This window comes from Achroia grisella, unplaced genomic scaffold (genome assembly GCF_030625045.1).
Source record: "Achroia grisella isolate CSIRO2021 unplaced genomic scaffold, CSIRO_AGI_Agris_v1 utg1186, whole genome shotgun sequence".
Taxonomy (NCBI): Eukaryota; Metazoa; Arthropoda; class Insecta; order Lepidoptera; family Pyralidae; genus Achroia; species Achroia grisella.
Genome location: NW_026712592.1, coordinates 2,417,972 through 2,432,790, shown reverse-complemented (window position 1 = coordinate 2,432,790; position 14,819 = coordinate 2,417,972). Strand labels below are relative to the sequence as shown.

The 14,819-nt window shown below is 35.1% G+C and overlaps 2 protein-coding genes across 4 annotated transcripts in view; one reads left to right on the top strand and one right to left on the bottom strand.

The window, feature by feature from the left end:
• Positions 1 to 3,008, top strand: part of LOC131853959 (synaptic vesicle glycoprotein 2B) — a 37,261-nt gene extending 34,253 nt beyond the window's left edge. For both annotated transcript variants that reach the window (XM_059205060.1, XM_059205068.1), the window contains exons 9-11: positions 153 to 415; positions 1,201 to 1,360; positions 2,259 to 3,008. In XM_059205060.1, coding sequence (XP_059061043.1) covers positions 153 to 415; positions 1,201 to 1,360; positions 2,259 to 2,442 — 607 coding nt within the window. In that variant the 3' untranslated portion in view covers positions 2,443 to 3,008. The remainder of the gene's footprint in view (positions 1 to 152; positions 416 to 1,200; positions 1,361 to 2,258) is intronic.
• A 696-nt stretch (positions 3,009 to 3,704) lies between these two features.
• On the bottom strand, positions 3,705 to 14,234 carry LOC131854033 (uncharacterized). 2 transcript variants are annotated; one of them, XM_059205157.1, is made up of 5 exons: positions 13,770 to 14,234; positions 12,465 to 12,541; positions 11,062 to 11,241; positions 10,279 to 10,334; positions 3,705 to 10,193 (listed from the first exon to the last, which is right to left on the bottom strand). In XM_059205157.1, exons 1-5 carry the CDS (start codon positions 13,940 to 13,942, stop codon positions 4,722 to 4,724), a joined length of 5,958 nt encoding a protein of 1,985 aa, XP_059061140.1. In that variant the 5' UTR covers positions 13,943 to 14,234; the 3' UTR covers positions 3,705 to 4,721. The 2 variants fall into 2 exon arrangements, with proteins under 2 accessions (XP_059061140.1, XP_059061145.1); XM_059205162.1 differs by lacking the exons at positions 12,465 to 12,541; positions 13,770 to 14,234 and having other exon boundaries at positions 3,706 to 10,193; positions 10,279 to 10,336; positions 11,063 to 11,235.
• Between the last annotated feature and the right edge of the window lie 585 nt (positions 14,235 to 14,819).

The window sequence follows — 14,819 nt, the reverse complement described above, 5'->3', positions numbered from 1 at the left end:
AACCTACAAACTGGAACACATTTCTCTTCGCTAGCAGCAGAAATAATTGAAATTCTTTGTGAACAGTTTTGAAGAAGAAGTAAGTCTTCGTACAGTTTACCAGAGAGTTACAATTGTAGATACCTAATAATTACTAAGTTCAAAAATGGCAGGTACTACGGGCTGATGATGTGGTTCCCGGAGATGTTCAACCGTTTCGACGAGTGGTCCCGGTCGCACGACAACGCGGAGGCAGATATTTGCCAGGTGACGGCTTACGTGACCCGCCACGGCACGCACTCGGACGCGGCGGCGTGCGACGCGCACATACACTCCGACGTGTTCATGGAGTCCCTCATCACCGTCGCCGCCGCTATACCGTCCAACATATTCGCCGTACTCGGCATGGATAGGCTCGGCAGGAAGTTTTTCTTAGGTGAGCATTATTAGAATACAAACCGTGTCCGCGGTTTCATGTTCGTGAAATTTATACTCCGTATTATTTCTAAAGTATAAGCTATATTATTACAAAGTTTCATCGTAATCCGTTCAGTAGTTTTTGCGTGAAAGAGTAGTAGAGTAGAGTCTCAATCACACTTACTGACATTTATCATTATATTTCGCCTAGTATACATATCTTTTTAAATTATAGCCTGCTATTATTCTGATGTAAGCTATATTACAGAGATATTAGAGAACTGTGTGACAGAGTAACAAACATCCAACCATTCATCCATACTCACAAAGTTTCGCGTTTATAATATTATTAAGATTATATTTTTTTTACAAATATATAATAAGGTTCTAGCCATAAATTGAGATAAATTTGTAATCCGTTGACGGTATATTTTTTATATTATAAGCATATTAAAACGTATTGAATGTTTTACAAGGTATATCAACAGAGTTCTATTATTCTGTAAAAATATTATTTAGGTTGAAACCGAAATCGAAACTGTCAGAATGAAATGTTCATAAATATACTATACAAGGATAGTTATAAATGGTATAGCCAACTGAAATTAAGTGAGACTTTCAATGAAACTCAAAAAATTTTGGACATTGCTTACGAAGTTTATCATGTAACTACGCAGTGTCCAACGTTTTTCAAATTTCAAATACCTACTTATAATTTTTTCATGAGTTTTCATCTTCCTATACCGGTTGCTACTAATTTCTAATGAAGGTCTACAGATTACATGTTTTTTCTTTTGATTCCAGTATTCGCAACATTCTCGGCTGGTCTGTGCTCAGCCGCGATGTACTTTGTATACAACAAGACTAACAACTTGATTGTGAGCGCTATCTTCAGTTCTGTGATATCGTGCGGCAACGCGTCGCTCGACTGCCTCATTACCGAAGTCTTCCCGACCAATTTACGGTAAGAATTTTAATACTTAATATCTAATAATGTTGGTTAATACATGGTTACTGCTGTGTAGTGATGTTTTATTTATTTTATTCTATTCTAGATCTAGGATTGTGTCGAAAATTAATATATTCATAATCAGGGCTGGCGTAAACGGGCATGCAACGCATGCAGAGCCCCGTCGAAGGGGGCGCCATCACGAGATTCGGATATATAATATAATTTTATTAAAATATGGAATGTATAGAATACTTAATAAATTGTAATAATGTAACTTAACTATGAATACAAAGACATAAACCGCGCTGGGATAAAAATTGAGCGCTGAGAACCTGTTTATAATCCCGAAAAATGTTCCTTAGCGGTGTTTCAATGAATTCGCAAACACAGTACATACCTTATTTATAATCCCGTTATTCAATGCATTTTGCTCAGTAACTAAGTAGTGTAATTACACATACCTATAAATATCAATAAAAATAGTATTTATCTGTTTGGAAAAATAATGACAAATAGAGGGTTACATAATTAATATATAATGCTGTTACCAGCCCTAACAATTCTCAATTTTATTTCAATCGTTTATAATCAGATTTTCTATGAAAATATATGTTTATATGCATTCGAGAATTGCAAATGCAAGCTAAGTTCGCGAATGCAACGTTACACTAATTAATCACTACGTATATAGCTCCAAATCTGTATTAGCTCTATTCACGTTCTTCGCCACTGCTTATCGAGCGTGATATTATAGATAATTACCAATAATATCCTAGACGGTATTTTCTTAAATATACTGAATGGATGATATCATCTCGTGACCCCATGGTTCATTTGCTTGTATAAATATAAAAATAAATTAAGTTAAGTGTCAATTGCATAAAAAATATAAGAATGAATACAATTACAGTGCGACTGGAGTTGCGGTGTCGATGGTGGCGGCTCGTTTGGGCGGTATCATCGGCAACGTGGTGATAGCAGCACTTCTGGACACCTACTGCCCGGCGCCCACCTTCATCGTAGCTGTGCTGTTGGCCGGCGGCGGTCTCATGTGCCTCCTCCTGCCTAATACCACCAGGCAAGCGCTGCAGTAGCACGTATCCTTCGAAACGCACGTTATTATAGGTGTCCTAAACGAGTAGTATTTGGTCATCATAAACCGACTCCTGATTCCTCTGGTGTAACTAGTTCTTTTTGTACAATATTTTTGTATTTAAAATTAATTTATGAAACCAATGAAAGTACGAGATATTTTTTTATAGTAAGTAAACAATTGACTGTTGTAAAATAGGTTGTTATAACTTATTTTGTTCGAGAAACAGAATGTTCACGACTCTGAAACTAAGTTTCACACATTTTGTTCGATTAAATATCATAGGCTAAGTTCTATCATTCATACATAACTCTCGTTGTATATTGCAACTGTTTTCATGTTACGAATTTATAAATTAGCAATTGTTACCGTAGTTTAGTTAGTATTGTAGTTTATAGTGACGAATTAAAAATGTGCAAGTTGAAATGATTGTAAAATAAACCATAACCTTGAACATTATGTGACGCCTTAATAAAAGACGACTTAGTATTTACCTACATTACAGTATAAGTTTATAATGTATTTATTAACTACATTGCTGGAATTGAGAAATTACTATGTTAAAACTAAGAGTAAATGTTAAATAACTTGCAATCGTCTATTATTTATGTACTTAAACCAACCGCCATACCTATCCCCATATTACTAGCAGGTCCAGCAATTTTACTCGGGTTGAACAATGTAGTAGTCCTGGTTTGTAAAATAATAATAATACTACAAATCGAAGAAATATTTTACAAATGAGCGAAGTCGAGATTATCCAATGCATACATAAAAAATCATAATATTCGCACTCACAATCGTCAGACTTAAAATATGAACCGTTCTAACTAGTAGTTTGTATTTTAACAAAAAAAATAGATTTCATATTTTGTTTAGATAATGATTATTGATATCGTTGCTTACATTCTAACGAATAAAATGTCTTCATCTAACCCAATGGTAAATGTTAAACGTCTCCTACATACATTAACAATCGAAAAAGCATTCAAAGCACGATGCTTGACAGCTGAATTTGGCGAGACAGAGAGAGGTAACCCACAGCGAAAAGTAGATCTATTTCTGTGAAAATCATAAAAATGAGACTCATTGCTGCAATTAGGTAAAGTCATTACGTTATGAAATCATCCCTTTACTCATACATGCAGAAAGGAAGATTTCAACAATGTTTGTCATTGACTCAAAAGGAAACAATTACTCAATTAAATTGTCACTTTAATCAAAATGATCATACCATCAGGAACATTTGGGGCTACGAAACCCATGTAATGTCCCATGCATTTCAACTCATGAATAATTGTTGGGATCCTATTGTTCTCTGGCCGCGCGCTCTGATAATCAGAAATCAGTAATTGCTTTCTTAAAACGATTAAAATTGAATAAGACAGTACAGTGGTATTGCATAAATCTAAGATATTTAGTTCAAGAGTATAATTAAAGCACAATAATTATGATTAAAATTTATTTTCATTAAAACTACACAGAAGTTAATTCTAACGACTCCATTCCACGATCTAGATTCTGTCGTAGATCACACAAACAAACCAATATCTGCTTTAGTTACATAGGCTTCATAGTTACTCAACAATATTGTACTTAACATTAACACTACATCATGATATAGTCATTCATTCCTGTGTAATAATAAACTGGCCCTATTTGACGCTAGGTCTAGGACCCGTCTACACTTCCGACATGTACATACGCTTGTATGAACACACCACAACTGTCCTTATTTTTCTGTGTAAAGATTACACACAAGCCTTTTCCGACGTTATAAAAATATTATATACCTAAACTTTTATATATTACAGATACGATCCAACAATATCATTATTCAATTAAATTTACAATTACATGTAATTCTTAATTTATATATTTTTCTGCACTAATGCATCAATTTGAATAAGAAATTCAAATAAAAAAGTCATACAATATGCTCTTTCACGGTATGTGAATATATTTACACAGTTGTACGTTTGTAACGTACACAAGCTCACTTTTAAATTACAGTGACATAAACTTTAACAAGAATCAATAATCACACTTTATGAAATTGAGGCGAATAGTAAAAAAACACACCTCGAAACAACAAGTCATATCAAGCTTCGTCGCTTCTAATAGTGTACAATGATAGAGTCACGTCTTATTCTATTGCACATTTAAAATATGTAATGTAAAGTTTTACTCCAAGAACCTATCAATAAATAAAATTCTCTTGAAAATAAAAAAAAGAAATTTTCATAAACCGTATTAGACACAGACCCTATAATTCCATGTTTAGCTGTGACGAGACAACTCGTTTGCAGAAAGTTGTATAACGGGTTGAAGAGGGATTTCTGCGGAAGTCTCTGACGTATCAGAGCCGGGCGTTAGGAGTCGTCGAGTCCAGTTACTCCCGTCCTCCGTCTCAGATTCCCTCACATCAATAGACGACGGCGATCCGATCGTAGATTCAACAGATGAAACCGTTCTCTCAGCTACATCGTCAGTCAGTATTGGCATAGATTTACCTACAGATTCTTCGTCAGTTAATATTGGCATCGAAATGGGACCAACCGATGGCATATCTACTTCCTCAGTAGTCACAAAAGTCATTTCTGTATTTGGGGATGGTAACAATGTAGTTCCATAGTTTGTCCCACTTAATGGATCTGTTGTTTTGGGAGCTATTCTTGGATCTGTGACGGTAATGGGCAATTCAAGCGAAGTAGGGACCGTATGTGGTGTAACGCCTATTACGGCGAGTCCGTCTTCCAAGTTGGAGGGGACCGTAGGTTCGCTGTCACCTTTCGTGGGCATTTCGACCGGGGTCATTATAGGCTGATTTAAAGTTGTACTCGTTTCGGACACGCGACAGTGTACCGAAACGTTCGCATTTAAATCTCGAAAATCGGGTGCCTCGTCCCTTGGCGTTTCTGCGTGAAACACATCGCTATTCGCCAAAGCCGCTTCAAGTATATCTCGACGTTCTGGTTGTGGAGCGAGAATCGGTATAGGTTCAACGGCCATCGGTACGAGTTGATTGTTTTCCAAAACCAAAGGTCTATTGTCTATGGGTGTTAAAGTGCCATTGTCCTCGACACAGAGGTAGAAAGAGCCTTGTGGGCCACCAAAGTGCTCTCCGGGTACTGCCAGCAGTTGACCATCGGAGAGAGGCGCAGGAGGGGCGGCTGCAGGGGCAGGCGCGGGAGTCAGGGTCGTCGAGGGCGCGGGGGCGGCGGACAGCAGGGGAGCCAGCGCGGGCGCGGGGACAGACGGCTCTGCCTGCGATGCTCCCACCTCCGACTGTCGTACGATTGCAGTAGATGGTAGTAGTTCTTCAAAATTCTCCAATTCAGGGTATGTGGGTGTCGTAGTAACAGAGATGGTACTTGAAACGATATTCGGTTGTAAGAGACTTGTAATGGGTGGATTCGATATAGGCGCCAAGGCAGGCATCGATGTAAGCACCGGAGCTGGTGCTATTGCTATTTCATGTTTTATCTTTTTGGCGGGCATCGGTGATTCAATGGCGGTTTTCCTTGCTCTCGATTTTGAAACGATCATTTCATTGGCAGGAATCGTTTTTGTTTTCTGGACGATAATTTTATTTTCATGTATAGGTGCCGATACCTTTTGGATAATCTGTCCAGTCCTTTGAAAGTGTTCAAATTGTGATGCTGTTAATTGTACTACTGTCCCAGACTTTTGTTGTAAGAATATTAGCGGTTCCGATGACGTCTTTTGTATAGTTTGTATAATTTTTTTTGGTGGTTCAGCAGCAGCTATAATCCGTTTTGGACTGGGTCGTATTTCAGGCATTGGAGCTATGTTCTGAGTAGCTGTAGCGACACGACCTCCTACAATCAATTGACCTTTAGAAGTAATTATCGCATTTTTCTGTTTCGGTACAATTCTTGTCTGATTTTTGATAGGAGCAACACCTGTTACTACAGTTTTTTGGATATTCCCCGAGTTAAGGTTAGGTGATATCCGATGAGTGATCGTTTTCAATTGCGACATATTAGCGGTCTGTTTATTGGGAAATAGCATCTTTTCATGCTCGGGAGTAAGAACTATTCTAGATTTAGCGCCTTGAGCGTTAGTTATAATCATTACGGTGCCACCAGGTGTGTTACCATCCGAAGAAGATGGTATTAACTTGGCGGATACGGGCTTATTTTCAGCCACTGCACTGATAGATGTATCTGGTCCTTTAGCAACTAGTACATGAGCTTTACCCGTTTGCGGATCAATAACAATTTTTTGAGGACGCCCTCCTGGTCTAGGCGAACTAGGTGTTGGTAAGATTATAAATTTTTCTGCTTTTCCAGTACTCTGGGGTGCTGGTTGTATTAATGTCGGGGTTTGTTTAACTTCTTTAATAATAGGTTCTGTCTTGGTGACTATTATTTTTTGTTTACCAGTTGCTTTATCAATTACCAACATAGGCTTAGTGCCACGTAATTTTGACGACTTAGAAAGAATATTGGGAGTTATCTTATTTACTTCTGTCACTGGATTCATAAGTAATGTTTTCACTTCAGGTTTATTATGTGCTGAATTTTTATCACTTTCAACTGCAGACGGTTTTGTTTTAATTAGTTTGGGCGGATGCTGTGTGTTAGAAATAATATTACCATCTGACATAACAATCGGCATTTTCTCAATACTCTCCGGTGTCAATAGATCATCTGACAAAACGATGGGCATAGAATTAATATCAAACATTGCTTCATCAGTTGTTTCATTTTGTAATTTATTGTCGACCAATGGAGAAACAAGAGAATTCTGAGATTGGTTCGGTTTAATTTTGTGTAGCTTTGAGGATGTTTTCGGCACTTTCCTAAGTTTTTGCTGAATTATTGTAATAGTATTAGGGCCAGTAGTATTTTCAGAGGCTGTCTGAATAGTATAAGTTTGCACCGAAGACGCATCTTGCACAGGCTTATTATTACGTGATAATACAATTTTTTCTGAAGATATTTCATTCAAGTTATTAATTATGGTTTTGTTAGAGGGCGTCCGGCGTATGATAACTGGAGAATTTTTTGTGGATAATGATGATTTAGCAATATCAAAATTTAAATTTTTTTCTTTGTGTTGTATTATAATCTGCTTAGTCGGTGTAGACTTTGTTAAAGAGAGTTTTGGAGGAACAGGTTCTTCTAAAATTTTTAATAATTTGGAGGAGGTGGTTTCAAATTTAGGTTTAGGAATTGGTTCACTACCAGGATCACTGGATAGTAAAGCTACTTTTTGTTCCACTGTATTAATATTATCTATTCCATTATTCTGTTTTAAACTATATGAACTTACATCTGTGGCGTCATTATTATTTACAGTATTTGTTTCAATAATATTAATTTTATGATCTACGGATTCTGACATCTGCACTAATGATTGAGCGGCATTCAAATTTTCACTTTTTTCTTGTTCGGTTTCAAATCGAACATTTATATTATCATCAGATGAAAGTTTCAAATCAGGTGATTTCTTATCATCTTCTGTTTCATCTAAAACATGATCTTCAATTGCTATATCATCAGAGGTCTTTAAAATTGTTTCTTTAGAGTGTTTTATCTCTGTTGGTATAAAAATATCTTGATGGTCATTACATTTATTCTGTATGGCCGTTGCTGGCAAATTTATAAGTGCTTCTGCTATTTGCAGATCAGATTCAGAAGGCACATTTTCTACATTTTCTGAAGAATTATTATTTTCTATTATCTTTTCATCTATAGGTAATTCCACAATATCCATTGAAATAGATTTATTTTCTAAAGAATTTGTTTCAGGCTGTTCAATGACATCAATATTTTCATTAATAATATTTTTAGTGTTTACGTGAGGATCATGTTCAGTTTCCGAGTTTAGTACTAAATCTTTGTTGACAGAATTTGTCTCATTTACATTATCATTGATACCATTGACGTTGTTATTAGTTCCAATATCTTTATTATCATCTTCAAATAAATCTTCAGGCGGATCATTACTAATATTTCGAGTAACTCTGTCTGCATCTCGAGACACGCTTAATAATGCATCAACAGCTGATGCAGTAGATTCATTCATTAAAGGTTCCTTTACTTGTTCATACGACTTCATTGTATCACACAAGTTTTCAACAGATAAAGTTGTTTCCATTTTATTTACTTCAGAAGCAGCAAACTCTTTACCCATATCATTGGTGATAGTTATTGTATTTGCTGGCCTACCATCATGTAGATTTTCTTTATTATTTTCTTCACTATTTTTAATATTCTTATCTTCCACCGTAACAGCTTCATTTGCTAACTTGATTTCCTGGGAAGGGTACAAAACATCATGACAAGAAGATAGAGGTAGCTTATCGTCCTTATCAGTTTCTTTATTTGTGAATACGTTAGTGGTAAATTTATCATCTGATTTAGATGCGACAGATGGAACTGGAATACTTAACTCTTCAACAATTTGGTCTTTATTGATTCTCTCCTTCTCTCGCATTTGTGCTGCTTCTGCTTTCATTTTCTTTAGCTGGATTTTTGGTGCTAATCTAGCTACTTTTACTTGTTCCACCGGGGAAGTATCCCTTGCTTCTGGTGATGATACAGCATCGGAACCGTTGATCTCGTTTTCTGACATATCCATTCTTTCTACGGCATTTAACTGTTCCGCTACGTATTTACCTATTGCATCTTGACTTCTAGAGTGTCGGCTACGAAAAAATGTTTTAGTTTTAAAAATTGCTTTTGTAGGTTGTTTTTCTGTAACCTTTACAGAATTTTGAGATGATTCACTCAAATTTTCAGATTTTTTATCCGGGGATTTCACGATAGAAGGCTCAGGAAAATTTTCCTCTACCTTTAATGATTCCGGCACTGAAGGTAATTCTGGGACCGCCGTTTTACTGAGTAATTCAGCAACTTCTTTAGCCATTTCATCGTCGTCTAAACTAACACTCTTAGTATCGTCTTTTCGTTTGGAGGCATTTTTAACTCTCGGAATTTTTCGACCTGCATCTGTTTCTAAAGGCCAATCTTCATCTTCACAAAATTCATATTTAGAGTCACTAGAACATTCTGCTTTTTCATTAGTAGACAAATCGTCGCATCGTTTATCAGTTGGGGGTGACATTTCTCTACAACCTTGAGTAACGGGTAGTTCAGCAGAAGTAGGAACCGCGGGTGATTCAGTTGCAACTGCTGCTTCCGGCAAACCAGCCATTACCATAGTAGATGATTGATACTCGTCATTTGATTCTTCGTCATCTACATCATCCCAATCTGCTAAAAGACTACTTTTAATTTCTTCATCAGTTTTAAGCTTTTTAATATGAGTACTATTATCATTGCCATCTTCTGGGACACGTTTTAATGATTTGACCGTTTTTTTAGAACCGATATCTGACTTTTCCTTACGTGGTCGCCTAATTTTTGGTGTTATCTGTTTGCTGGAAGTAGACTTTGGTGAAGATTTTACAGGTTTTTTCCGAACAGGTGATGGTGTGTATGCTGTAAATGTGACGCTGTGTGTTTTATTATGTAAAATTAAGACATTTAAACGTGTTGTAGAGAATGGACAAGCATGACAAGAGTAGATTCCAGAACTTGAGCATGATGGAGTTAATGGCAGTGATTCGGGTGTATTTTCTATAGTTGGTGATTTTTCATTTGTTACATCAGATTCAGTACAACTAGTTGATGGTGTTGATGGACCTTCTATTGGTTGACTAGGTGTATTTGAACCTTGAACTAAAATGTGTACCTTGTAGTCAGATTTTTCTTTGATCTGTAATAAATATAAATTAATTTTAAAATAGGTCATAATATAATATTTATTTCAACTTGTAGACATGTAATAAAATGTTTAATACCTTTCTCATAGGTGTAAATAATTTTGATGACTCTGAAGATTTTACTTTGCCTTTTCCTGAAATTCATAAATTTACAATTTGAATTCATACTTTTATCATGATAGTTATTATTATCTTTGTATCCACCATTCATAGTGTCACCATGACACAGTCATTCTAGAGCAATGCTTTGACATGAGAGACATAATAGTCCTTAGTCTGCAAGAGTGGCATATAGTGACTATGTACATACATAGTTGATGGTTGGTTTTGCAACAAACAGGCCCTCAATTTTTAATCAAGTAGTGTACTATAATTTACTCATGTTTAATGCCAAGAATAATAAACATATTTTATTCTTAAAAGAAAGAAAATTACTCTTATCAACATACAGAATATGAGAATTTATAACAAATAAAAATAAGAGATATAACTGCTAAACATATATATTTTTTTAATAGGAATCTTTGATATTAAATCAAAATATCTATACGCACATTATGTAAACCCATGTGTGTAAATATACAGTGTAGACTAAGATGAGAATTAACAAATACATTATTGAAAGTTCTGTTAAAATATAATATAAATTAAGCATTATTGTATTACAAATTCAATATAAGATGTCAGATTTAAGGTGTCAAATGATAATTTGATGTCCATAGTGCCATGCAAATATGTGGCTATTCAGTAGGTAGTGGTTACCACTTATCATTAGTTCAGCTTGTTTGACATTCAAATTACATATAAAAAAAGGAGAGTACACACACATTTACAGTTGTTCGAATATAAATCCTTATTCACCTTTTTTTCCTGACCCAGGTGTTTTACTTGAGTCACCAAAAATGCCAGCATAGCTCTCCTTTTTGGTCTCTTGGAACTCATCTCTGGTTAGAATCGTAATGTCACCACCAACCGCTGTCTCTGCTCGAATAACATCTTCTGGGAACTTTTCCATGAGCCCATGTTTAGTTCTGTACATATCTAGAATTATATTACATTTTTAGGTCTATTTAAAATTAAATTGATTGAAAAAACATTAATAAATTACCAACTAAACAAAATTCCAGTTATTAACAGATCAAATACAATTTTTTTTTTTTTCAATAACTTCGTCATTAACTATATTATGTACAGAAGTTGGATAATATTTACATATATATCATATCTAGAGACATGTAATATTAACATATATGTAATTTCAGTAATTCACAATGAGTATGTAAGAATGGGTCCTAACTACCAATTTTCACCTATATATGGAGTTATAATGACTATATATATCAGATAGCATATTTTATATGAATCTTTGGTGTTATGGTCTGGTGACTCTCCTAATATGATGAGACTTTTTTTCTCATTAATTCAACAAATATAAAAATTTGTATGTTTTACAGTGCAAATTTTTATTTATTTTTTTATATCGATACAGGTCCTTAGCACAATGCTCTCAGACCTCAGTAGTCTCACAAGGAGTAGGTCTTAAAATAAACATGGACAAGACGAAAATCATGTCAAATGCCCATATAGTACCTACACCCGTAAAAATGAGAGACTCTACACTCGAAATAGTCGATCACTACGTATATCTAGCGCAAACTATTCAGCTAGGTAGGTCCAATTTCGAGAAAGAGTTCAATCGTCGAAACCAACTTAGATGGGCAGCAATCGGGAAGCTCTGATATATCTTTTCGTCCAAATTACCGCAGTGATGACATACGGCACAGGGATGTGGTCGCTAACTATGGGCCTCATGAATAAGCTCAAAGTCACTCAGAGGGCGACGGAGAGGGCTATGCTCGGAGTTTCTTTGCATGATCGAATCAGAAATGAGGAGATCAGCAGAAGAACCAGTGTGACCGACATAGCCTGAAGAATTGCAAAACTGAAGTGGCAGTGGCAGCCTGCCCAGCCGTGGCATGGGCAGGGCATATAGTTCGTAGGACAGATGGCCGTTGGGGCAGTAAAAGTCCTCGAGTGGCGACCACGGACCGGAAGATGCAGCGTGGGACTGCCTCCAGCAAGGTGGACCGACAATCTGGTCAAATTGCTGCAAGGCATTACATGCTATCGGCGCAGGACTAATTGTCGAGGAGATCTTTAGGGGAGGCCATTGTTCAGCAGTGGACGTGTTCCGGGCTAAGATGATGATGATGATGATGATACAGGATCTAAGCTGGCAGAATAGTTAATTGAATAAAACTTACATAGTCCTTTGTTGATAAATTCATTTTTTCGACTGCAATTATATTTATAGATAGAATTATTGTTCTTGACATATTCACTGAAAGAATAATACATTACATTTTAATTAATATATAATCATTATATTAACACTGAAGCATAAATTTCTTCAGGAGTATGATATTTTGTAAACCTATTATTACTAGTTCATAATGGAAAATGGACTGCAAAATGCTAATATTTTTTTAAATATATAAAAAATAGATTAGTTTTCAATAAATAAAACATTATATACAGTACCATGTATTTGACACATGCACAGATACACCTAATAGAGAATAGAATAATGTTGTTTCTGTTTAATATTATTTGTCTAGCCTTATTTAATATGAAATTTATCATAATTTAAATTACTTATAGTTTGACAATTGGACAATCACTAGATTTAATGTACACACAAAATATAGTATGAAAGACAGGCATATTCTATAGGAGTTAACTTTTGGAATGAGCAGTAACCAACAACACAGACCAAAACCGAGACCAACACAGAAACAGAAATAAAAAAAACATACTAGATATCTAGTACAATCTGTAAGGCAATACACAAATGTCTGGTTGACCTCCACAGAATTTCCCAAAGAAACCTAGTGAATTTGTGTAACTGACCTGATCTCGGGCTCATCTTTTATCCAAGAATGTCGCACCAATGTGAACCATTAGTGCCTGCATAAATGGTTCTAAATACCTACTCAGATCATTACCATATCATATTTTCATACTTTGAGGAATCAAACCTATGCACTACACTATTGTGTCCTAATGTTCTGAACTCTTCAATTTCTATATTTTAAAAAACATACTGCACAAAATAATTTAATTTATATGTTTAAAAAAATAATCCTCTTTTAAATCATATTGCATACAATTCTTTTATAGTATCTTGTGAAATCACTCATAAGTATAAAACTATATGCAACTACTGTTTATTCAGAAATATCTTTTGACATTTTTATAGTAATACTCTTTGGTTATGTAGAACCCCATAATGTTTTAAATATAAACTTTTGAGTATTGGCAGTAAATAGTCATGTATGGTAATTACCCTTTATTATATGACTTACATCTTAAAATGACTTCTATGATATTTATATTCCATTTTATAAGAGTGATCATTTGGACCATACGTAAAGACGAAATTATGTAAATAACAATAGTAGTAGTGACAGAGGAATCCTGAACAAAGGCTAATTTTGTATTTTAAAATATAATAAACGTATTATCTACTAAAATTCTACAAATATGATAATCATTATTTTGAAACTTACAAGGTGTCCTCTTGGAAAAATTTGACCACAGCAATAGGAGGTTTCCGAAATGATGGCAATACATCTGGTGGGAGCTTTTCCGAGCCCACCACCTCACCGGGCCACCAGCATGAGCCAAGCTTCACCCATACTACTTCTCCGTCTAAATAACAATCTTCAGTTTGTTCAGTCATCACTGATCTGTTCAGGCGAAACGTACGACCATATTTTGTCAAAAAGAATCCACTATGCCGACTTCAACTGTTAACAAAACATTTTCACTATATTTCAAGATGTTTCAACCTCTTTCAGTACCAGATCAAAGAAATAGTGTTCTGAATAACAATTAGTAGAAAATTGTATTGTATTTGTCAAAACACTAGGGAAATAATAGTTGTAAATATCACCGACTGCGTACGAAATTATGTCTTACGTAGTGTGGTGGCAGCATTGAAAACAATACTAAATAAATAATAAATATCATTTCGTATATAAAAGTGAAATTAAAGGTAGTTTAATATATTTTTATTTAATTGTAATGTAGAATAAAGTTTAAACGAAATGAAATTATTATAAAAGTTTATCAATTTATCACCGGATATGGCCAGCAAAGGAGGCGTCACCAGTTACCAACATTAACATTCACAAGAAATTTATTGCCAGCCTACAAAATTAATCATGGACAATTTTTTTTATTAAACCATATTTTTTTCAGTAATATTGTATTACGCAGTGATTAATTCTATATGGAGTATGTATTTCCAAATGGAATTCTCGGATACTTTATTCCTAATAGCATAACTTCAAATTTTAAACTGTTTGCAAGTTTTTATGTACAATTCGTGCCGGTGATTATTGTCTCACTTTTACCTTGCACTTATGCTCCTAATCTTCTTCTCTCAAGAGAGGATTGTTATTGATGGTGACTAATAATAATGTTTCCAACTGGAAACCCTAGTTGTTATTCGTAATATTACTGGTGAATTCACTACGGTGAGAGCTAACTGCCCAGAGCATCCCATAAACCCATTCCATTATCTATCACTGATAGCACCGCCTGCATTAAGGTTA

Bases quoted from the DNA above. Each gene is read 5' to 3' on its own strand.
- LOC131854033 (XM_059205157.1), bottom strand. From the start codon at position 13,942: ATGACTGAACAAACTGAAGATTGTTATTTAGACGGAGAAGTAGTATGG. The intron at 11,242-12,464 runs GTAAGTTTTATT...ATATAATTCTAG, and splicing joins ATTTATCAACAAAGGACTAT to ATATGTACAGAACTAAACAT. The intron at 10,335-11,061 runs GTGAATAAGGAT...TATGAATTTCAG, and splicing joins ACCTGGGTCAGGAAAAAAAG to GAAAAGGCAAAGTAAAATCT.